This window comes from Bombus vancouverensis, chromosome 1 (genome assembly GCF_051014615.1).
Source record: "Bombus vancouverensis nearcticus chromosome 1, iyBomVanc1_principal, whole genome shotgun sequence".
NCBI classification, from domain to species: Eukaryota; Metazoa; Arthropoda; class Insecta; order Hymenoptera; family Apidae; genus Bombus; species Bombus vancouverensis.
The window spans coordinates 17,939,859-17,966,867 of record NC_134911.1 but is presented as its reverse complement, the minus strand read 5'-3'; the positions used below and the strand labels follow the sequence as shown (position 1 = coordinate 17,966,867).

General features: G+C 35.9%; 1 protein-coding gene across 6 annotated transcripts in view; it reads right to left on the bottom strand.

Moving 5' to 3' along the window:
* Window positions 1-27,009, bottom strand: part of wge (BAH domain and coiled-coil containing protein winged eye) — a 360,478-nt gene that overhangs the window by 27,964 nt on the left and 305,505 nt on the right. For all 6 annotated transcript variants that reach the window (XM_076621851.1, XM_076621843.1, XM_076621855.1 and 3 more), the window contains 4 exons: window positions 17,958-18,254; window positions 12,776-12,886; window positions 11,578-11,802; window positions 10,951-11,105 (listed from right to left, as the gene is read on the bottom strand). In XM_076621851.1, coding sequence (XP_076477966.1) covers window positions 10,951-11,105; window positions 11,578-11,802; window positions 12,776-12,886; window positions 17,958-18,254 — 788 coding nt within the window. The remainder of the gene's footprint in view (window positions 1-10,950; window positions 11,106-11,577; window positions 11,803-12,775; window positions 12,887-17,957; window positions 18,255-27,009) is intronic.

Here is a 27,009-nt window from a genome sequence, read left to right as displayed (position 1 = left end):
AAATTTGACTACCCCCAAGAAGTGCGCCGTAGTGGGGACAGTGGGAGGAAAATGACGAATCCCATGTACCCGGATCTTTCACTTGTTTGCTAATAATCCGTAAGAAATATGATGGGTAATTTTCGCCAAATCCTCGAGACGTTCAAAGCCTAAATGCATGTTATAAGAGTGCAATCTATAAATGCAATTTATATTACGTTTTATTAAAAATAGTAGCCCGTCTCCACTATGGAAACCCTTACTCGCGGACTCCTTCCGCGGGGGGTATTCAGCACTCAAAGGATTAATCCAATATTTAATATTTATCTGCTGCAATAATTTATATTGATGTAGGTATAGCGAAATAATTTCAACGTGCGTTAAGTAATATTAATACATATATAAAACGTTAAAACTCAGCTTTTACTTCTAAATATATCAGATAACATAATGCCAACGAGAAGAAAGTATTTCGATAATTAGTTATTCGATATAAATTTTAGAGAAAAATTTAAAGGTTACAAGATATAATTTCTATTCGATCGCTACAATCGTTCAAGATCATTGAAATCGTTACAATTGCAAACAGAACCGTATCACACAGATATAACTATGCGATCTAACTCTCTGAGAGCTATGCACGCGTATATGCTACCAACGAAAACTACCCGCGTGGACTATGGACACATATATATGCGTTTATCAATTTTCTTCGCCTCACTCGCGCTCGAGATTCTTTCATTAGCGTATGAACGATATACGTGTATTTCTCAGCGAACGACAATGAACAACAGAAAAATGAAAGTTGGTTTACCTTCTGTACGTTTCGTGAAAAATACACTTGTTATACTGCGAGAGTTGTGAAGACGTATAATATTTCTTTGCACTCTGTTCCTGCTACGATGGCCTCACGAGCGCAACTAACCGAACTACGACTACGAAGGTACGAAAATTTGACTACCCCCAAGAAGTGCGCCGTAGTGGGGACAGTGGGAGGAAAATGACGAATCCCATGTACCCGGATCTTTCACTTGTTTGCTAATAATCCGTAAGAAATATGATGGGTAATTTTCGCCAAATCCTCGAGACGTTCAAAGCCTAAATGCATGTTATAAGAGTGCAATCTATAAATGCAATTTATATTACGTTTTATTAAAAATAGTAGCCCGTCTCCACTATGGAAACCCTTACTCGCGGACTCCTTCCGCGGGGGGTATTCAGCACTCAAAGGATTAATCCAATATTTAATATTTATCTGCTGCAATAATTTATATTGATGTAGGTATAGCGAAATAATTTCAACGTGCGTTAAGTAATATTAATACATATATAAAACGTTAAAACTCAGCTTTTACTTCTAAATATATCAGATAACATAATGCCAACGAGAAGAAAGTATTTCGATAATTAGTTATTCGATATAAATTTTAGAGAAAAATTTAAAGGTTACAAGATATAATTTCTATTCGATCGCTACAATCGTTCAAGATCATTGAAATCGTTACAATTGCAAACAGAACCGTATCACACAGATATAACTATGCGATCTAACTCTCTGAGAGCTATGCACGCGTATATGCTACCAACGAAAACTACCCGCGTGGACTATGGACACATATATATGCGTTTATCAATTTTCTTCGCCTCACTCGCGCTCGAGATTCTTTCATTAGCGTATGAACGATATACGTGTATTTCTCAGCGAACGACAATGAACAACAGAAAAATGAAAGTTGGTTTACCTTCTGTACGTTTCGTGAAAAATACACTTGTTATACTGCGAGAGTTGTGAAGACGTATAATATTTCTTTGCACTCTGTTCCTGCTACGATGGCCTCACGAGCGCAACTAACCGAACTACGACTACGAAGGTACGAAAATTTGACTACCCCCAAGAAGTGCGCCGTAGTGGGGACAGTGGGAGGAAAATGACGAATCCCATGTACCCGGATCTTTCACTTGTTTGCTAATAATCCGTAAGAAATATGATGGGTAATTTTCGCCAAATCCTCGAGACGTTCAAAGCCTAAATGCATGTTATAAGAGTGCAATCTATAAATGCAATTTATATTACGTTTTATTAAAAATAGTAGCCCGTCTCCACTATGGAAACCCTTACTCGCGGACTCCTTCCGCGGGGGGTATTCAGCACTCAAAGGATTAATCCAATATTTAATATTTATCTGCTGCAATAATTTATATTGATGTAGGTATAGCGAAATAATTTCAACGTGCGTTAAGTAATATTAATACATATATAAAACGTTAAAACTCAGCTTTTACTTCTAAATATATCAGATAACATAATGCCAACGAGAAGAAAGTATTTCGATAATTAGTTATTCGATATAAATTTTAGAGAAAAATTTAAAGGTTACAAGATATAATTTCTATTCGATCGCTACAATCGTTCAAGATCATTGAAATCGTTACAATTGCAAACAGAACCGTATCACACAGATATAACTATGCGATCTAACTCTCTGAGAGCTATGCACGCGTATATGCTACCAACGAAAACTACCCGCGTGGACTATGGACACATATATATGCGTTTATCAATTTTCTTCGCCTCACTCGCGCTCGAGATTCTTTCATTAGCGTATGAACGATATACGTGTATTTCTCAGCGAACGACAATGAACAACAGAAAAATGAAAGTTGGTTTACCTTCTGTACGTTTCGTGAAAAATACACTTGTTATACTGCGAGAGTTGTGAAGACGTATAATATTTCTTTGCACTCTGTTCCTGCTACGATGGCCTCACGAGCGCAACTAACCGAACTACGACTACGAAGGTACGAAAATTTGACTACCCCCAAGAAGTGCGCCGTAGTGGGGACAGTGGGAGGAAAATGACGAATCCCATGTACCCGGATCTTTCACTTGTTTGCTAATAATCCGTAAGAAATATGATGGGTAATTTTCGCCAAATCCTCGAGACGTTCAAAGCCTAAATGCATGTTATAAGAGTGCAATCTATAAATGCAATTTATATTACGTTTTATTAAAAATAGTAGCCCGTCTCCACTATGGAAACCCTTACTCGCGGACTCCTTCCGCGGGAGGTATTCAGCACTCAAAGGATTAATCCAATATTTAATATTTATCTGCTGCAATAATTTATATTGATGTAGGTATAGCGAAATAATTTCAACGTGCGTTAAGTAATATTAATACATATATAAAACGTTAAAACTCAGCTTTTACTTCTAAATATATCAGATAACATAATGCCAACGAGAAGAAAGTATTTCGATAATTAGTTATTCGATATAAATTTTAGAGAAAAATTTAAAGGTTACAAGATATAATTTCTATTCGATCGCTACAATCGTTCAAGATCATTGAAATCGTTACAATTGCAAACAGAACCGTATCACACAGATATAACTATGCGATCTAACTCTCTGAGAGCTATGCACGCGTATATGCTACCAACGAAAACTACCCGCGTGGACTATGGACACATATATATGCGTTTATCAATTTTCTTCGCCTCACTCGCGCTCGAGATTCTTTCATTAGCGTATGAACGATATACGTGTATTTCTCAGCGAACGACAATGAACAACAGAAAAATGAAAGTTGGTTTACCTTCTGTACGTTTCGTGAAAAATACACTTGTTATACTGCGAGAGTTGTGAAGACGTATAATATTTCTTTGCACTCTGTTCCTGCTACGATGGCCTCACGAGCGCAACTAACCGAACTACGACTACGAAGGTACGAAAATTTGACTACCCCCAAGAAGTGCGCCGTAGTGGGGACAGTGGGAGGAAAATGACGAATCCCATGTACCCGGATCTTTCACTTGTTTGCTAATAATCCGTAAGAAATATGATGGGTAATTTTCGCCAAATCCTCGAGACTTTCAAAGCCTAAATGCATGTTATAAGAGTGCAATCTATAAATGCAATTTATATTACGTTTTATTAAAAATAGTAGCCCGTCTCCACTATGGAAACCCTTACTCGCGGACTCCTTCCGCGGGAGGTATTCAGCACTCAAAGGATTAATCCAATATTTAATATTTATCTGCTGCAATAATTTATATTGATGTAGGTATAGCGAAATAATTTCAACGTGCGTTAAGTAATATTAATACATATATAAAACGTTAAAACTCAGCTTTTACTTCTAAATATATCAGATAACATAATGCCAACGAGAAGAAAGTATTTCGATAATTAGTTATTCGATATAAATTTTAGAGAAAAATTTAAAGGTTACAAGATATAATTTCTATTCGATCGCTACAATCGTTCAAGATCATTGAAATCGTTACAATTGCAAACAGAACCGTATCACACAGATATAACTATGCGATCTAACTCTCTGAGAGCTATGCACGCGTATATGCTACCAACGAAAACTACCCGCGTGGACTATGGACACATATATATGCGTTTATCAATTTTCTTCGCCTCACTCGCGCTCGAGATTCTTTCATTAGCGTATGAACGATATACGTGTATTTCTCAGCGAACGACAATGAACAACAGAAAAATGAAAGTTGGTTTACCTTCTGTACGTTTCGTGAAAAATACACTTGTTATACTGCGAGAGTTGTGAAGACGTATAATATTTCTTTGCACTCTGTTCCTGCTACGATGGCCTCACGAGCGCAACTAACCGAACTACGACTACGAAGGTACGAAAATTTGACTACCCCCAAGAAGTGCGCCGTAGTGGGGACAGTGGGAGGAAAATGACGAATCCCATGTACCCGGATCTTTCACTTGTTTGCTAATAATCCGTAAGAAATATGATGGGTAATTTTCGCCAAATCCTCGACACGTTCAAAGCCTAAATGCATGTTATAAGAGTGCAATCTATAAATGCAATTTATATTACGTTTTATTAAAAATAGTAGCCCGTCTCCACTATGGAAACCCTTACTCGCGGACTCCTTCCGCGGGGGGTATTCAGCACTCAAAGGATTAATCCAATATTTAATATTTATCTGCTGCAATAATTTATATTGATGTAGGTATAGCGAAATAATTTCAACGTGCGTTAAGTAATATTAATACATATATAAAACGTTAAAACTCAGCTTTTACTTCTAAATATATCAGATAACATAATGCCAACGAGAAGAAAGTATTTCGATAATTAGTTATTCGATATAAATTTTAGAGAAAAATTTAAAGGTTACAAGATATAATTTCTATTCGATCGCTACAATCGTTCAAGATCATTGAAATCGTTACAATTGCAAACAGAACCGTATCACACAGATATAACTATGCGATCTAACTCTCTGAGAGCTATGCACGCGTATATGCTACCAACGAAAACTACCCGCGTGGACTATGGACACATATATATGCGTTTATCAATTTTCTTCGCCTCACTCGCGCTCGAGATTCTTTCATTAGCGTATGAACGATATACGTGTATTTCTCAGCGAACGACAATGAACAACAGAAAAATGAAAGTTGGTTTACCTTCTGTACGTTTCGTGAAAAATACACTTGTTATACTGCGAGAGTTGTGAAGACGTATAATATTTCTTTGCACTCTGTTCCTGCTACGATGGCCTCACGAGCGCAACTAACCGAACTACGACTACGAAGGTACGAAAATTTGACTACCCCCAAGAAGTGCGCCGTAGTGGGGACAGTGGGAGGAAAATGACGAATCCCATGTACCCGGATCTTTCACTTGTTTGCTAATAATCCGTAAGAAATATGATGGGTAATTTTCGCCAAATCCTCGACACGTTCAAAGCCTAAATGCATGTTATAAGAGTGCAATCTATAAATGCAATTTATATTACGTTTTATTAAAAATAGTAGCCCGTCTCCACTATGGAAACCCTTACTCGCGGACTCCTTCCGCGGGGGGTATTCAGCACTCAAAGGATTAATCCAATATTTAATATTTATCTGCTGCAATAATTTATATTGATGTAGGTATAGCGAAATAATTTCAACGTGCGTTAAGTAATATTAATACATATATAAAACGTTAAAACTCAGCTTTTACTTCTAAATATATCAGATAACATAATGCCAACGAGAAGAAAGTATTTCGATAATTAGTTATTCGATATAAATTTTAGAGAAAAATTTAAAGGTTACAAGATATAATTTCTATTCGATCGCTACAATCGTTCAAGATCATTGAAATCGTTACAATTGCAAACAGAACCGTATCACACAGATATAACTATGCGATCTAACTCTCTGAGAGCTATGCACGCGTATATGCTACCAACGAAAACTACCCGCGTGGACTATGGACACATATATATGCGTTTATCCATTTTCTTCGCCTCACTCGCGCTCGAGATTCTTTCATTAGCGTATGAACGATATACGTGTATTTCTCAGCGAACGACAATGAACAACAGAAAAATGAAAGTTGGTTTACCTTCTGTACGTTTCGTGAAAAATACACTTGTTATACTGCGAGAGTTGTGAAGACGTATAATATTTCTTTGCACTCTGTTCCTGCTACGATGGCCTCACGAGCGCAACTAACCGAACTACGACTACGAAGGTACGAAAATTTGACTACCCCCAAGAAGTGCGCCGTAGTGGGGACAGTGGGAGGAAAATGACGAATCCCATGTACCCGGATCTTTCACTTGTTTGCTAATAATCCGTAAGAAATATGATGGGTAATTTTCGCCAAATCCTCGACACGTTCAAAGCCTAAATGCATGTTATAAGAGTGCAATCTATAAATGCAATTTATATTACGTTTTATTAAAAATAGTAGCCCGTCTCCACTATGGAAACCCTTACTCGCGGACTCCTTCCGCGGGGGGTATTCAGCACTCAAAGGATTAATCCAATATTTAATATTTATCTGCTGCAATAATTTATATTGATGTAGGTATAGCGAAATATTTTCAACGTGCGTTAAGTAATATTAATACATATATAAAACGTTAAAACTCAGCTTTTACTTCTAAATATATCAGATAACATAATGCCAACGAGAAGAAAGTATTTCGATAATTAGTTATTCGATATAAATTTTAGAGAAAAATTTAAAGGTTACAAGATATAATTTCTATTCGATCGCTACAATCGTTCAAGATCATTGAAATCGTTACAATTGCAAACAGAACCGTATCACACAGATATAACTATGCGATCTAACTCTCTGAGAGCTATGCACGCGTATATGCTACCAACGAAAACTACCCGCGTGGACTATGGACACATATATATGCGTTTATCCATTTTCTTCGCCTCACTCGCGCTCGAGATTCTTTCATTAGCGTATGAACGATATACGTGTATTTCTCAGCGAACGACAATGAACAACAGAAAAATGAAAGTTGGTTTACCTTCTGTACGTTTCGTGAAAAATACACTTGTTATACTGCGAGAGTTGTGAAGACGTATAATATTTCTTTGCACTCTGTTCCTGCTACGATGGCCTCACGAGCGCAACTAACCGAACTACGACTACGAAGGTACGAAAATTTGACTACCCCCAAGAAGTGCGCCGTAGTGGGGACAGTGGGAGGAAAATGACGAATCCCATGTACCCGGATCTTTCACTTGTTTGCTAATAATCCGTAAGAAATATGATGGGTAATTTTCGCCAAATCCTCGAGACGTTCAAAGCCTAAATGCATGTTATAAGAGTGCAATCTATAAATGCAATTTATATTACGTTTTATTAAAAATAGTAGCCCGTCTCCACTATGGAAACCCTTACTCGCGGACTCCTTCCGCGGGAGGTATTCAGCACTCAAAGGATTAATCCAATATTTAATATTTATCTGCTGCAATAATTTATATTGATGTAGGTATAGCGAAATAATTTCAACGTGCGTTAAGTAATATTAATACATATATAAAACGTTAAAACTCAGCTTTTACTTCTAAATATATCAGATAACATAATGCCAACGAGAAGAAAGTATTTCGATAATTAGTTATTCGATATAAATTTTAGAGAAAAATTTAAAGGTTACAAGATATAATTTCTATTCGATCGCTACAATCGTTCAAGATCATTGAAATCGTTACAATTGCAAACAGAACCGTATCACACAGATATAACTATGCGATCTAACTCTCTGAGAGCTATGCACGCGTATATGCTACCAACGAAAACTACCCGCGTGGACTATGGACACATATATATGCGTTTATCAATTTTCTTCGCCTCACTCGCGCTCGAGATTCTTTCATTAGCGTATGAACGATATACGTGTATTTCTCAGCGAACGACAATGAACAACAGAAAAATGAAAGTTGGTTTACCTTCTGTACGTTTCGTGAAAAATACACTTGTTATACTGCGAGAGTTGTGAAGACGTATAATATTTCTTTGCACTCTGTTCCTGCTACGATGGCCTCACGAGCGCAACTAACCGAACTACGACTACGAAGGTACGAAAATTTGACTACCCCCAAGAAGTGCGCCGTAGTGGGGACAGTGGGAGGAAAATGACGAATCCCATGTACCCGGATCTTTCACTTGTTTGCTAATAATCCGTAAGAAATATGATGGGTAATTTTCGCCAAATCCTCGACACGTTCAAAGCCTAAATGCATGTTATAAGAGTGCAATCTATAAATGCAATTTATATTACGTTTTATTAAAAATAGTAGCCCGTCTCCACTATGGAAACCCTTACTCGCGGACTCCTTCCGCGGGGGGTATTCAGCACTCAAAGGATTAATCCAATATTTAATATTTATCTGCTGCAATAATTTATATTGATGTAGGTATAGAAAAATAATTTGAACCTGTGAATAAGTAATTCTGATAGATGTATGAAGCATTTTTAATATAGCTTTTACTTCTAATTATGTCAGAAAACATAATGCTAATGGGAAAGAAGTGTTTCGATAATTAGTTTATTATTACAAATTGTAGAGAATAATTTAAAGGTTACAAAATTTTGATACAGGGACTACTAAAAAGTACCTAAAATACTTTCAATTCTTCTATGTCGCTAACAATCCAAGCACGCGGTTGATGCAATTATAAATAATAAACAAAATATGAAACAAATAGTACGTGATATATAATTAAAGCGATTCAAAAAAGCTTGTTTGGTTTCTCTTTCATTCGCACAAAGAAAATGTTTTGTGACATTGAAATGAGACAGTAATATTTAGAAAAGTTTAGAAATACTAGATAGTAAATTACCTAAAATTTAAGTGGATATTAAAAATATGTTGATTATGATATTAGATCAAACGAGAGAATTCTATACATTTTTTCTTATGTTTTATTATTATCCTGCATTAAGTACAGAATTGATATTGATGTTTACATTCGATATCTGCGATATATATTCTGTACACGATATCGCATTTTGAACAGCAATTTCAATACACGACGAAGATTATTAATTACGAGAGATTCAGAGCAAGGAACGTAATTAGTAACGATATTGGAAATAACATAAATATTTGTGTATTTCCTTAATCTATATTCGACCATTATTGTTGCTCATTATGTTAATAAAAAATTCAATCTCCTACTACAGTTGAGAGTTTCATAAATCAAAATAAAATTGAAATATTGTGTTGAATGCTAACTAATAATATAAATGAACTTCTAAACTCATTTAGAAAATTGAAGATTTTGTAATATATGGAAAAAACCAAAATATAATACATAAAAAATTGTCGTAATTAAAATTATTTGATAACTATACCTACATAGTGCAATTGTAAATATTTATCAATTAGTGTAAAGTAAGTGTAAGCGAGTGACCATACCGCGCGCCATATAGCCATATTCTTCCGCTATACAAATCACATCAAAAATCGAAAAATATCAAAATATAAAATAACACGTCGCTTCAAAAGAAAGATAATAAAATAGAAAAGCATAGAAATGGTAACAGATAAATGACTAGCGAAAAGCAAACCAAAGACCGCGTCGGGCGAACCAACGGGAAACGTTCAGCGTTCCAGAAATTGCAGGGTCAACAACGAGCTGGTTAGTAATATCTATGCAGATAGCGATGCAAATAGGTTTGCGCATGATTAATACAATGTGCCACAACGTTTCCGCATTATGCGAACGGTTGGACCGCGCCCTGAGCTTGGCATAATTACTGTCGTCTCTCCTCTGCGTTTGCTTTTCTCTCTTGTCACTTTGCTCGATTCGACGTACGATTGACAAACATATAGCAGCTAACGAAAATATTTTGTCATTTACCATAGAAAAAATTTGTGTGTGTGAGAGTGTGTGTGTGTGTGAGAGAGAGAGAGTGTGTGTGTGTGTGTGAGAGAGAGTATGTGTGTGTGAGAGAGTGTGTGTGTGAGAGAGAGTGTGTGAGAGAGAGTGTGTGTGTGAGAGAGAGAGAGAATGTGTGCGAGAGAGAGAGTGTGTGTGAGAGAGAATGTGTACGAGAGAGAGAGAGAGAGAATGTGTACGAGAGAGAGAGAGAGAATGTGTACGAGAGAGAGAGAGAGAGAGAATGTGTACGAGAGAGAGACAGAGAGAGAGTGTGTGTGAGAGAGAGAGAGAATGTGTGCGAGAGAGAGAGAGAGTGCGAGAGAGAGTGTGTGTGTGAGAGAGAGAGTATGCGTGAGAGAGAGTGTGTGTGTTCGTGTGTGTGCGTGCGCGTGTGTGTGTTAACTCCCCAGAAAGTTCAAAGGTGATAGGGACATTCTTTGTTTCACGGACAGAACGACTTTCTTTGTGTAACGGACAGCCAACATCAGAGATAGACAAAATCAGAAGAAAATCGATAGAAGAAAATATATAATTTATAATATATATATATATATATATATATATATATATATATATATATATCGTTATAGAGCCAATGAAATTTCAAAATGTTTCGTGTAACGCACGTAATATATTCATAAAAGGTTGCTATCAGTGTTCCAATACTTTCGTATGCTGTCGTAGATACGGAAAGAGCAATAGAGTATAACGACAATAGGGAAACGAATTGAATAAAATGGAAGGAGGAAAAGCGATGAACAGAAGCGGAAGCAGGAAAAAAATAGAGGACTTACTTGAGATCTGCAGTGTGTTGGTTCGGCCTGGCTGATTTGAACTAATGCAGGCGTATGAGGATAATAGTGCAACGTGGTCACCAGAGATGCATCTGGTACAAGAGTTCCGGTCATCGAAGTTACGGTCTGCAGCGCCTTCGTTGATTCTGTCGACGCTGTGGGATTTAGAATTTCCATGTTATCTAGCAAGCCATTCGATCGATGAATCTTTGTATGTGAATGTTGTTAACTGATTACAGTACGATCTCCTTTAGATACGCGTATTTCTGCTAGTATTTTGATGAATATTTATATAAGAAATGTTGAAATTATATATGTACGATAGTTTGTACGTAGTACACGTAAACGTATTTTTGCAGTAGAGGATTTAGTTTTAATTATCATCCGAAAATGTATTTTTCGTTACTGTTTAAGCAATTGATCTATTTTAATTATCTTCATAGTAGAAAGATTTTCTGGAATTTTTTTAATAGACACGTATCTACTCGCTTGCAGCTTTAGAATTCTTTATATTCTATAACAATAACAATGAACAGAAAAGAATTACTGATGATTTTTTCCTCATTCAACGCTGTCAATAATTTAATTAGAAAATAATTAGTTCACTTTAAAAATCACATCGCTTACTGATTATGGTCGTAGGGCTGGTGCCGCAATCCGCCTCTATTTTCACGATAGGTAGAGTGCTTTGCTGTTTCCGTTTACTTTCCGTAAGGACTAGCCTTGCGCCTCCAATGTCGCTAAGAAGTTGAAGCGAAGGCGGCGGAGGAGGAAGAAGGAGAGGCGGTGGCGCGACGTTTCCGTTATTGTGATTCGAATAATTTGGCCACACTACGGCTTGTTGCATTTGTTCTGCGAACAGAAAATTTCATGTTCCTTTTTGAGAAATATTCCGTTGTACACTTTATTGTATACGATATATATTTTCTAGGATAGAATTTTTTATATTTCCCGAGTTGACGTTTAAAACGATACTCCGAAACTTCGAGATTGTTTATTGCATATAAACTTACTTTATATGTGTTTTAATATATTTAATACATCATCGTGTAAATAGTTAGATTTATCTGCAAAATGCGTTTGTTCTTTTAATGTACTCTGTATGGTTTGGTACCGAGACTGCTCACACTAAAGCCACAATGACCATTAATCATAATGGATTTGCTTGTGACCGTATTATAGGTTTTATGTCACACCTGATGCCTGCCTACCTGTGATGTCCGTGTAATAAAGACTACACAGCAACCTTAGTAATTGCCAATGCTAAATAGACTATTTGTGTAAATCATAAAAGCAAATATTAGATAGTTTCAACAGCTAAGTAACTGTAAATGCTTAGAATAATATTAGAATGTTTCATTGGCGTTGATTGATTACTTGTTTTGAAGCAAACAATCCTCCTGACGCACGTTGAGCATCATGGGATTATTGTTTAGTTTTGTGTTTCGATATTAGAAATTTTCTTCTGAATAATTGAGAATGCAGTATTTATATTTATTAAAAAAAAAACACAACTTAATCGTTGAATAACAATTTTTTGGAAAAGATCAATTTCTCTAGAAAAAAAGAAGCATGATACGACGTTTAATTGGTATTTTTGGTTTTATGCGTTTTCAAAATCGATTAAATTTTATAAAAAATAGAATCCTAGATGAATTTAGAAATTTTATAATTTTTCAAATGATCTCTAATCAAGTTTGTGTGTTAGAAGCCTCGTGTTAAATTATTCGAGAAACTGAACTCTTTTTAACATTCATACGTATACTCAATTATTCTTATGTCAATTGTTACATTGTATTTAATGTATATTATCCATCTAACATACCAGCAGCATGGATAAGAAGAAGGTGACCTGTAGTTGGATCCCTGACCAGCTGCAAACCACCTTGGAGACCAACACCCATTTGGGGAAAACCAACTGGTTCCATTGGCATTGCTGTAACATAATTTAGTGAATTACAAAATTAATGAATTGAAATTAAAATGTCAAGAATAATATTATGAATTTCCTAAAGATATCTTTACTCTAATGAAATTTACTTCTGTTCAATTTTTATGTAATTAATCCTAATTAGCATCGACTTTTGAATTTTAAATTTTAGAAGAAATTGCAATATAGCATCTCGCTAAAAAAAAAAATTCATAATTTAATATAATTTAATACAAATATGGAAAATTTATCAAATGCAAAGCCTTTATTACGTGAACAAAAATTCTCTTTGATTCAGTATCCAATTTAACGATATATGCGTGAATGAACCGCGGGAAATACAACAATTCCCCAATTGCAATCTTTTATAATTACTCTGGTTCTGTCTCTTGCATATTCGAAAATTCCATTGAAGATCTTAATTTTCGTGCGATACAAAGGTGTATAAAACAAATTTCTACGAAAAGGAAAAATAGCGGGGAAAAAAGATTCGAACAACTCGCACTCTTCGTTCAAATGGGAAATCTCATTCGTTTTTATACCGTCTACGATAAAATCTCTACAACAGCGTTTTCATTCTCGTATTCCATATTGCCCGCAAATTTCAAATCTTTCCTCTGCGAAGGATTTCCCGATACTTCGCTGTCGGGCCAAATTAAAAACCATTTTTTACCAGACACGAAACGCGCCCGAAGGATTTTTCGCGTCTCTTCAATCGTGATCAAGAAAATCGACAGCCGGTCGAAATAAACGACGAGCAAAGAGTAGAAAATCGACAATTTGAATGCAGAACATCGTGAATGATTTAGATGGCGCGAGAATGCTCAGGCAAAGCGAATATAGACGCTCGTTATTCGGATAAATGTCACTCGGTCACCGAGGGAGGTCGGCCAGGCTTCCGAACAGGGGTGAAATTCCACCCGAAATCGCGCTCCACGCTGTTCGAAAATGTATATGTTTCAACGAAACTGCGTCGAAACTTCTATTTCGTATTTAATTCCAAGAAAAGATATTTGTTATTAATCGATTCGTTTGCGAAGTGATATATATTATTGATGATATAAAATAGAATTTAAAAAGCAATTTTGAAAAATAATTTTATAGATACGCGAACTATTCGGTAAGCATCGATGAATATTATTTTTAATGAATTTCGAATTAGAAGATTAAAAATTTATTGAGAGATCAATGTTTGAAAAAGTTAGCGTTTTTTAGAACGCATACGACATATATCTGGTGAATAAAGAGTTCTCTAGTTATTTTAAGTTCAAAATCGTAAATGGATCTTCTAATTCTAATTAAATGTATGAATTTAAAAGATTACCTACATTAATTTAAAAATCCGATTGAATGATGAATCGAGGTACCAGCTAAATCCAATATCATGCTGCTCACTAATAAAAGCAATAAGACAGGAAAAGATATTTGAAACAATTAATACTACATATTCGGATTTGGAAACTAGGAGTTTAATTGAATTTCCAAAAGCCTCGCCATTTTATAAATCCATCGCGAACGTTCAATCAAAGAATATGACAGCGATCAGTATCTAATCCAGACACAGCGATCCTTCAAAATAAACGTAAAAACACAACAGAACACAAAGGCAAACTAAAAATGTACAAAATGTACAAAATACAATTAAGTATAAATATAAATTATTTGATCAACACCATAAATTGAAAAGCGGGGAAAAATTATGTTGCAAACACTATTTTAAATTTGCTAGAATTTATTCGTTATGATAGATGCTCATATGAAAGTAAATATGTATTAGGCTCAAAGTTCGTTTTAAAAAACAAATACCGCAAGATTTTCGAACTATTTGTCATTCTTTTCTATAACTCTAAAGGTTGTGTCTTTAAACAAGGTCCAATGATTATGGCATTGACAAAGATAAATGTTCTGTGAGATTGCTGCGTGACAACGCTAGGCCATGCACTGTCTCTACGACAAAAGGCATTATGTCTTTAATTTCAATTATAACGTGTTTATAAATTGTTGAAATACATCTTGTAACAACTAGCTTATTCACTAGACATTACTCCTTCGGACTCTTACCCGTTCGGTTCGATAGAACACGTCATATCCAATATATCTACTTCCAATTAGCGAATGAGATAGAAAAATGACTTGACGATTGGATTTTTGCGTGACGGAATTCATCACTTGTCTGAAAGATGGTTGAAAGTAATAGAAGGCAACGACGAACATTTTGATCGAATAACTTTCTGTACATTCTGTTAGATATACCTTGAGTTTCACTGAAAAATTTGGATTATTCATTTATACATTTGATAATACTTTCTTTTTTTTTTTTTGAATTAAACATCGATCATGCACTGATATAATAAAGTGGAAAAATTGACGAATAGTCGAGTTGATTTTACTTTGATATTTTGGTTTAGTTTGATTAATTCTGATTGTTCTGGTCGTAATGTTAAAAACGCGATCCAAGAGAGTACAAAATATCTCTGAAAAAGAACTTTCCCTTTTCGAATTTGCAATGGTCACTTTTGTATCGCTCGAATAAACGAAATTAACGGCGGTGACTTTTCGGAAAATATTCTCGATGTCAGGCGAGGTACGACGCGTTCAACGAACGCGATGTGGCGCCAATTCACGCATCGAGCACCGAAAGATTTGCACGGCTTAACTAAATGGCGGTCACCGGTTTGCAAATAAATATCCGATTACTGGAATGATTTATTCCACCACGCAATCCGCCGGAGAATTAACCGAAAAAGAAAAACGAGCGGGTCGGTTGTAACGTTGCTAATTCGCGGAATCGGGGCAAAGCTCCGCGCCGGTACTGCACACGATAAATTCGACAAACGGCAAGCTTTTTACTTTCCCCTTTACTTCCAATTACGCACAGTTAAGTTCGAACGCGAGCATTTGTGTAGATTCTCTGTTATATGTACATGATGCTTGATTATTCGATGACTATTTTTTGTGTTTTATTTAAGATAATAGTAGAGCGGTCTCTAGCAATTGAATTTAATAAAAAAACATTAAAAGAATGTACCTAGAGCTAAACTCTGCTATTTCTAGCCTATTTTTATTAACAAATGTTTCACGGTGAAACTAATAGTGCGTAAAGTATTATTGCGGATATAGATTCGTGGAAATAAAAATTAACACTTTTAGAAACGGAATGTGCTAAATATGATAAGAAACGGAATGTGTAGGGATGACAGTTTAAGGAATCGTTTTCTGCTCTGATTTTGGTATTTGTTTACAACCGATGCATCAACAACCAAAGCGTAATTGATAAATTCATATGTTCATTAAATAGTAAATTACAAGTAAATAAGTTCGTTATACACGCTGATTATTAACGTAAGTAAATAAGTTTGTTGCACACGTTGATTATTAACGTGGCATTTATAAATACTCCGAAATCGTGTTCCGTCTGTGGTATCAGTTATTTACATAAGATTAATTTCCGTCTTAACGCATTATGAATTTTCATTCCACTTTATCAAAGTATATTCAAGTTTTAACAGTCGTGTTATGAAGCATTTGTTTATCAATATTCGTGATACAATTTCTTTCACTTGAAATGAAACTTTCATTAAACTCATACGTAGCTTGTGTAAGAATTACAACATTACAAAAAACTATTAATTAAAAATTTTAAGTATTAACCGACGAAAACGATAGAAAATAAGAAAATATGCATACCACTTTTAACTACTAGTCATTACATACTACGATGTCACATTAACAATTCAAAATATATTTCATATTAAGAACAAAAAGTGATAAAAACGACGAAAAGAAATTTAACGTAGCTGCTTAAATTTTTTCCTTGAATCGCTACGTTATAATCTGTACAGCGAGACAAGTCAGACAAGGAAAACAAACAAACGGCGCGCTAACGCGATTAGGATAAAATAGACCGCGGTATGAAGAGACATTGATTCACTTCGAAAACGAGTTTACCAGTCTCGTTGCTATAGCCTTCTACGACTCATACGACGAGTTACTATTTTTCAGAAACGTTGTTCCCAAACCCAACTTGTACAGTCAGCATAAAATTATACAATCACAATCGTTTTAACACTTTGCCACAGCACGCTTAACCGCGCGTGCCACAGCGAGCTATATGCTATTTCCACCGAGCATTTTTCCAAGTATTTAGAATTAATGTTCACTATTTAAAAAACAAAGAAATCAAAAAATTAATTAAGTGGTCAATTATATTTTACGGTGATAATTTTGTTTAACGATTTTACATATTGTTTATGCAAGACATCAAATTGAAAGTATATATTAAAAGTATAAAAAATATAGGAAAAATTAAAAACATTAAAGATGTCCGAAGATAAATAACACGACTTGAACGTGAAATTAGAAATTCATAATGCATTTTAATATTTTTTTACAATGAGCTATCGTTCGATTATAATTTTATTTAGTCATAACTGATAGTGTAACTTTCTAATTAATTTCAACATCACTAAATTGGTGTATTCTATTATATACTGTACTTGTAAAAGCAAAGAAAATGACGCATTTAATTGGGGACAACTCCAGTTAAACGATAACTAATAATAACAACAAAACAAGAAAACACGTTCCAAAGATCAAAAAGAGAGATCTCCCCGTTCGATCACGTAGCGATGTACTTTACAGAGGGGGGATCTCCCTATTCGGTTGGCTAAATGTTAAAGGTCCTGCCGTGGAAGTGGTCAAGTATCTGAAAGTTGGTAAACATGCTGTTGATTCACCCATGCCCGTATCTTACTTTTTTCTCACTCCACGTTGATTACAGATCTATAGATAGGGATCGATATATTTATCTCTAGATTATTTACTTCGAGAAACGTCATATACTGGCGGATAACGCAAAAAAATATATTTACCCACGAAAAGATAATTTTCCGATAAGGACAGAAAGGAAGAAAGCGTAGAGTATCCTGTTTAACCTTTCGAAAGAATCATACATTTCTATGTGTTTCACAGAAACATGCACTACCCCATCCACTAACAATTAAAAGACGATCCGAGAAACATATTTATCTTCGAACGGGAAAAATTGGTAAAAAGATAGAAGGGGATTTGGCCTCACCTGCAGCTGCAGCTGCAGCAGCCGCGGCCGCCGCGGGGTACTGCCATAAGGTTGGCGGCCATGCGGCTGTGGCGGCGGCCGTGGCGGCGGTTGCCGCGCTCGCCGCCGCGCCGATGCTGCCCAACGTGGAATTTAGGCTGGAATTCAGGCTGGAATTCAGGCTCGATCCAAGAGCGGCGTTCAACGAGGGTGCCAGGGCTCCCGAGGGAATGGCAAGGTGGGCCGGTCTGTCCTCCCCTCCAGGTCCTCCGCAATGCACCAGGGTCGCGCCGCCTACCGCCATGGCCGTGCTCGAACCTAACAACAGGCCCAGTCAGATGTATTTCTCTTACAATAACGCGATTAGGTTCGTCGTACATCAATCGCTAATCTGTTATTGCACGGCTGTCGTTGTATTACATGTCATGTTCGATGCTCATCACGCGATGCATCGGTTAGACGAATCGCGAATAGAATCGAAATATTTCGGATAATTGGGTTGTTCCGTGCTTCGATTTCTTTTTGAAAAGATCGAGCGATAAGAATATTAGTGCGAGTGTGTAGAGATGCGTCTAATACTGTCGACGAATTATTCAAATGAAACGCGCGAAATGTAAAAATTTGGTCGCTCGTGTTTCAATTTTCGGGGTTGGTTGAAGTTTGGGGTGAAGTTTGGAAAGATCGAGCGATAAGAATATTAATGCGAGTGGTTAGAAATCTGTCTAATGCTCGTGTCGGATTTATTCGAGTGAAACGTGTGAAATCCAAAAATTTGTTTGCTCGTGCTTTGATTTGTAGAAGCGACTGAGGTTTGGCAAGATCGAGTGATAAAGTGATTAATTGAAATGGTTGAACGTTTGTTGCGTAAAGTATTGGAGCAGATCCTAATTTTGTAGTTGATATTTAGCTGCAGCGATTCTGATTTCACTATTTAAAGTAGGACGCGTATCAGATCGGTCTGTGAATTCGTGCGTATTTCTGTGTACAATAAAACGAGAGAAAGCTAAAAAGTTGGAATTTATTTCAATTAAAAATGTATTTACTACGAAATATATTGTATGATTCATCCGCGAAAAATGATTCTTATGAGACCGATTCTTTTTAACAATCACGAGAAAATGCTCGCGAATTTACGGTTCGAACACTTTTATACAGTAATTTACTAATTAATAATATTCATGTATTAACAAATGACAAATTGTTGGTTATCACTAAGTATTTGGTACTTTTCATTGCATAAACATTTTTAACAATATTAGAATTTTACTTGCAATTTGTTCATTTATAAATTTTCCCTTGCTTGTGTCCAAACTTGTTACTGTTACGAAGTAGACTTATTAGCATTGATAATTTGTAATTTGTGTCCTTGCAAAATTTCATTAATGATATTAGATTCATCATGCTAGAAATTCCTGACCTAGATAAAGTCCGATTTTAGAATAAAACCATCAAAGTTCGATCTAAAATCCGCTGGAAGAAGAAAAAGCACGCGGTAGGTATTGATAATAAAGACGAATAATGACGATTCGTAGATGACAAGAGGCACAGTATGTTTTCCTGGCTGCCAAGCCTATTTTCGTCCATATATGTTCACGTTGCCATTTTATCTGGCTCGTAACAATGGAATAGTGTTCGCCGAGGGTGCGCAACAATGGAATAGTGCGCTTGGGATACTATTTCAGCATTGTGCGACAGGGAACAAGTGACGGCTACGACGAAGATTCCTGTCTTCCTGTGTCAGATATAACAGTCGTCTTCATTCTCATCTATCTTCGTCGCGGTCTATGATTCATATCCGAACTGGGGTGAGATTACACCCGGACTATTATCTGTGATTCGTGATCGATTCGAGTGATCGTGGCGTATACCTAAATGTACTACTTCCAGATTCCGAGCTATTAATGACCTTGCCAGTTTTTTCTTCGTTGTATAAATACGTATATTTATATACGAGGTGGTTGGTAACTGGTGGTACAAGCGGAAAGGGGGTGATTCTACGCGAGAAAAGAAGTCGAAAGTATAGAATAACAATTTTTCGTTCGAGGCTTTGTTTTCGAGAAAATCGACTTTGAATTTTCGCTCGGTACGCGTGCACTTTATCGCGTCTCGATATAACGGATCTCACTGTAGATCGTTGTCTCGATTGACGTTATTTTTAAAATTTTTAAAATTTTAAAATTTTTAAAGTTTTAAATATTTAAATTTTTAAAGTTTTAAATATTTAAATTTTTAAATTTTTAAATTTTTATTCTATATTTTCGACTTCCTTTTTCGCGTAGAATCACCCCCTTTCCGCTTGTACCACCAGTTACCAACCATCCTGTATATTTTATATTTATTTATATATTTATATAGGCGGATAACAGTTTACATTAAATTCATTCTGCTTGTGTTTTTAAGCTATTTCGAACATTAATTTCGCTACATTCTCCTTTTCTTGTTTCCAAGAATATCTACGTACTTTTCTTCTTACTGTATTTTATAACGTGTTGGATTGACAACACGGTGATTAGCAACGGTTTTGCTTGTATCTTGATCTCGTCTCATACGTCTGTTAAATTTGATAAATCTTGGGAAATTCTCTCTACTTTGTCCCTCGTGTTCCTTGGGAATTTTGAGTCTGTGTGCGTGGTTTGTCTAATTTTGTACGTTTTAGAATCATGTGTCGCCCTGTACGTGATAGGTCGCACAATTCACACGGAGAAGCTTCCCTTTGTAATAGAAATTCGTGCCTTAGTCTTGTGTATCCAATTAATAGTCTAAATAATTTAACTTAATCTCTTTTATTAGTATAGTATTAAATATTAATTATTAGTTTATTATTGGGGGGGGGGAGAACATTGGAAAATTGCTCTTATTTTGTGCTATCTTGCGAAGCTATTTCATTATTGTCATAATTTTCAGCCTCTCAAACGAACTTACTAGAAAAAGAAGCTAAGAAGATCCTTTCTACCTATAAAATTCCACTTGCATCCGGATCATTTCCATCCGACATTTTCCCTTCGACCAGGAATATTTCTACCGCAAAAGAACGGATAATACCTCGACGCACGCCGTCGCTATTCTACTGCAAAGTTATTCATGTCCAGAAAAATTCCGCCTGCTTCTCGTTCTGCGACGAACGACCCGTAACGCGGTTCGGTCGCGCGAAAAAGTATCGATATTCCACGCACCGATTGGACACCCTTCGACGAGGAGTTGCAACCATCGTCAGAGAAATCCACGAATAATTACAACAAAACCGATGAAGACGCGAGACAAATAAAATTTCGCGCGATACGATTGCAAATATTTTTACTTTTTTCGTTTCTTTCAAGAGACGATTCGTATTTGTCACGCGCTTGCTTTTTACGTTGAACCATTTGCTGTGACGAAATTTCTCAAAAATCAGTTTCTACAATTTCATAATCTGGAAGGAGAACACGAAACAATTTAATTACATCATCCACGAGTGCTTTTATTACGCTTGCTTGCGCCATTAACTCTGTACCTACACACACATTTTCGAAAAAATAGTAGGAGAATCGGCAATCTCGTGTCTCCGAGACTGCTGCGCCGATGACCTCCAAGTGATAACGAACATCTGTTACCAAGACACGAAACTACTCCTTATACTGTTTCCGTATCTAGAATCATCTCTTCCAGATCGTTGTAACGCGTTCAGAATGGCCGCAGATGATTTCAACGTATCGGAACTTACAAGTTCTTTTTTATACAACGAAGTAATTCTCTTTATAGGATCGATATCGTATCAGCCCCAGATAACCAGAAATTTGTTTGATAATAAACAAAGGATTAAATATTAATTATACGTTTTTGGTTTTACACAATGAATAGGAATTAATGATAGTCAGAAATTGCTATGTTATGTTATGGTTATAAGTGTAATGAAAAGAAAAAAATTTATATACATTTAAATACATATTAAAGTACATATCATTGTCAGAAGCGAATTCCTGTCGAAACCTTCAAAATAAAATAAATATTGAATATAAATAGGTATTAAATTTTAAGCACCGGCTAAAATATTCAAAATAATTCGAACAAAAGTCGAAGCTTCAAAATTCCCAGGCTTCGCTCACTTTATCGCTACGACATTCTTTGCTCGTTGACTTTAAAAAAAAGAAGTATTATTAAGAAATTAAAAATTCCTCGCTTCGTAGCTAATTATACCTGCGATTATACTCAAGAACCCAACACCCTACGCGTGTTACGAATATTAAATTTGCAAGGAAGGACCTCGTCCTATGGACGAGCAATGAATATTTCAACGAAACGTTAATTAATTTATCCCGGCTGGCAACTTTTATCGATATTCCGGTGGTTCCTTTAAGCTTCCAAAGTTTCCTTTTTACAGGTTTATCGCGGTCTTTGCGTCGTTTCGAACAAGTTACCTGAATCACCTTGTACATTGCCTGTTCCACACATATACCACCCCTTTGAATCATGCACCTGCCGTAAGAATGGAAGCTCTTGGCTTGGCCTCGCGATATCAGGAGACAAATGTTTTATGCGTGCTCGTACAGTATAGCGTCGACAATCGCTGTTTGTATCGAGAAATACGCGTTACGTGGAATTATTTTGCAGAAACTTTCAATTCCTCAAGTACAGTATCGCGTTACATATATCGTAACAGCACGTTTATCACGTATTAATTTAAAATTTTATTTTCGTACAATATCACGTACCTTAATTAGATTTCCTATGTTCAATCTTTGACCATGAATATACAAAACAGAAGTCTCTTGTAAAAAATATTAGATTGTTCAATGCATATGAAACATCGTTTCTTCGAAGTTTGAATTTAACACCAACTTTACCAGCTTTACCAGATTTTTCAAGATTTAATTTAAAGTTGTTCGTTCATTGTTATTTCTTTCTGTCATCTAACTTTATGAAAATTCTCGTATTATCTGATTAATCGATTTCTTAATTTTTGTTAATATATATAATATATGTAGACATTTAGGTGTCGATGCAAATAAGACAGAAAAACTCGAACTACAATTAATCTGCATTTTGGCAATGAAGCGCGAGATGAACATTGCAAAAGGTTCAGCGAATCTTATCCACACAATCACCAACATATTTTTTCTCGATAATTCTAGACTCTTTAAGGGTTGGACGCTTTACAGCTAAACAGGTTTACAGCCCACAGGTAAACCCTTTGCTTCTTTCATAATATCTATCCTCTTTTCTAAAACGATTACACGAATATCTACAAAGTTTCTTCAAACAAAGTGGTCAGATCACGGTATACATGAAAACTTCCTTAAGAGATTTAACAGATAAAATTTAACTTGTATGTGCACGTTAACCTGTAGCTTTCCTGAATCGTTGGTTATATTTACAAACTTTTATACTCAATACACAGCATGCTTTTATGCCACACCACAATCAAAGATCATTTCAAAGAAACCCGTCTATGTCTACCTTAAACAACAAAAAGCTTGTTAGTAAACAACACTAGCCATGCAAAAATTCAGCTATATTCTACAAGAAGATTTTCAGTAATGCCCGGAGGAATCGCGGCAATGTCCAGAAAATTTATATTATGAGTAGAAAAATGCCTTTTAGGGAAGACCATAGAGAAAGAATAGATAGAAAATTCAACCACCAAATAAAAATCCTTAGTATCTTGTACAGCGCAACTATTTGCTTGAAAAGCGAAAAGTATACGAAGTATTCGCTATGAAAGGAAAAATGCACGGCCACGAGGAAATTTTGTCCTGGGACGAGTCGATCTGGACGCGTGGAAAGATGATCGGTTTCGTACCCCTCGGACGACGGAAGAGGAATTCCCGAAGAACGTCGACAGCCCTTCACTGTCCCTCGTTAATATTCCGTCCAGATGTTTCAGCTCGCTTTAGGAATGCCGATGGCTGTAGCACCGCATCAAATGAAAACAGCCGTATATCCGATAACGCTTGTTCCTCGTGTGCGTAGGCAACCGCGTGGAAATATATCTAATATTCCACAGGTGAGGCCGTGTAACAAAGGGAAACTCTCGTTGTAGCGACGAACTTTGATAACGACGAGAATCATCTCGTGATTAACGCATATTCGTGGTTAACGGGGGTATTTGATTTCATTGCTGTTTGAAACAAAAGAAAAAAGAGGAAAGCTGGAAGAAGCTTGAAATGTTTGAAATGTATTTATCGTGAAATTAACCCTTAAATGTATGATTTTTTTTTTTTTAATGGAGCAAAACATTTAAAAATAGCCGATTCATATGGTGCAAGACGATAGAAAAATAATAATAAGACGATAGAAAAAACCCGTCTGATTTTTATTTGAATATAGAAACCTACAACATCTAAAGTTCTTATGTCTCATTGTTATTAATCGATCTTTAAATAGCCTGGGAAAAATTTCCATTCATTGGTTACCGCATTATCAAGACGGACATACAAATACCAGGATCGGAATTTAGATTACGACAACCATCGGGCTCGCTGCGAGTGAAATTCATTCGCTCGGACATTCCCCCTAAGTCGAAACGTAAAAAATTCGAAAAGTGTATTGCCTGTGATGAACATAGCTCCTACGTTCGCTGACGAATAATTCGAATCTATCGCCTGTGTCAAAAGTACCAGTATCCGTGGAAGAAAAAAAAAGCATCCTCAGAAGGAATAGGTGACGCAATGAATGCGCTGTAAGCGCGATACACGGAACAATGTATACAACGAACACACAGTCGGACAGGCATGAAAAGTAATTAGCCTAGAATGAGTTTTTCTCGGCAGGTTTCATACACGCGAATGTAGTCGACCCTGAGCATTATTGCGTATCAAAGGCGGATAAAAGTCACGGAGGAAAACGTTCCTATAGCGATTCTTGAATTTGGTTCTACGCAAGCATTGTACAAGATATTTTTTAAGATTTCACGAGCTTCTGAAACTTATTAAAAAGAGTAGAAGATGTTTAACATTGACGCTAAGATCGTCAATCGTTTCGATGAAATATATAAAAATTTGTTTTCACACTTGTAAAACTTGTCTTGCGTGTTTTTCATTTTAACCAATTTCCATACAATTTTCAAATCCAATAGATCCCAATGCAACGTAGTTCATAAAGGATATTACCTATAGGTTATTCACGATATAAATTATTCTACATTTTTTATCGTAGATCATCGTAGAAAACGCTAATTGAATCAGAAATTCCATATCTTACAACCTTCAAAATTTTTAATTTCCTTCGTTACTAAACGTTTCATCGTCGAAGTCTCTTCGAGTTTAATCGTCTGATGATTTTCTTTCTCGAACGACACTCGACGACTGCATACCACCTCTCGAAAGAGAAAGAAAGTAATTTACCTCGTTCTTGTTTACTTTTTTTCTCCCGTTGTTTTTCATTAGACGAATTTTGATCCCACGAAACGGCCGAGCTTTTACGGATATCGTTCGGTCTCTTAGGGTGCAAGCAGCCTCCACGAAAATACTCGTTGCATTGTTCCCTCGAAAACGCTCAACTACCCCGTAGTCCGGCTTTGTGCCTCGCGTGCTCTTTTTCTGCGATTTAATCGCGATATAATTATTTCGTTGAAACGATATTGTGGCACGCGTCTTTAAGAATCAAAGGAGACCACTTCCCACGATTCTACACGCTCTGTTTCTCAACGGCGTCTTTGGAGTCACCCTCTTAGTCCTTGTCGTGTGTTCCATGCTCTCTTCTTACCCCGTGAACTTTGATCGAACAATATTTTTTCTTTCGTTTTTCATTTCGCTGTCCAATGTTTAAGTGGAGAGCATAGGTACTTAATATTAGAAATAATATTTATATTTCGTGACAGATAATTGATTTATGCGATTGACAGTCTGGTTGATGCAATCTTTTCGTCGGCAGTTATGTCGCTTCAAGCGTCTTTCTAATAATATTTTCAGAACTCATTTCGCGAGTTGTAGTATTTCAATCCATTGAGAAATTTCAAACGTTAGCAACGAACACAAATCATTATTTAGTAATACAATCGTTTAATAAAAATTCCGATCTTTTCCAGACGTGATTATGGATATTCGAGAAAATCTTGAAAAGATCAAATAATAATTAACCCCTTAACCTACAACTACGGGCATAGCACGTAGTACGATGATCGGGCCAAATATAATATATAATAGCTTATTTACGTTTTCGGCCCAAAATTCTCGAACGTAAATCGTAGGTTAAGGGGATAATATTTGATGACAACATTAAATTGTCGAGTATATGATATATTTATCAAATTCCGTTTATATTTCGTTTGTAAAGCAAACATTACTTCATTCATATCATACATAATTTATTTTCTTTGATTGTTTAGAAACGTATTTTCCTAATTACTTCGAGCATTATAGTGTATATATCGAAGTGTATACATCTCTTTCATCGATACAATTCATTGTTCTGTAGCCCATAAATTCCATGCCTAGTGACAAATGATTAGCAATTCTGCCATACTGGTAAATTTTAATAATTAATTTAAAGTTTCACGTGTGACAGTCAACGCGAAAATATTCGACAATAAATAATGGATAGCCACATTTTCAAATTGCCAATAACAGATAGTAAAAAATATTTTGTCTAGTTCTTTAGTAATTAATCGTAGGAATTTTTACTACTATAAATCTATTAACGCGATTGCAACTGGTTATTTTACAAAAATCCGTAAGTCAAAAGAAAAGGATCGAACCAATAATTTTTACAAGAAAGACAATAAGCGACCACGACCACCGTAAAAAGATATAATAATCTTCGAATATCTTATTTCCAACCAATCGTTAAAAATATCAATACCGTGCATAAGTAAAAGCCTTTGTAGAAACATCATATTAATTTCTGCTTCCTTCTCTGCACAATTTTGATCATCAAAAAATAAAAACTTCGTTTCTCCGATTATACAACTATTTTTAACGAATCGGAATAAATTGAAACTTTCATAATTCCACCCTTTCCATCCAAAAGTTCCAAATCTTCTAACCTAAATTTCAAATCCTTCGTAAATTGAAGCACGAGCAGGACGAAGATTTACCGCGCGTTTTCCGGAGACTTGTCGTAAAAGCACAGAGGTGGGAACATAAAGAGATCGTAAAAA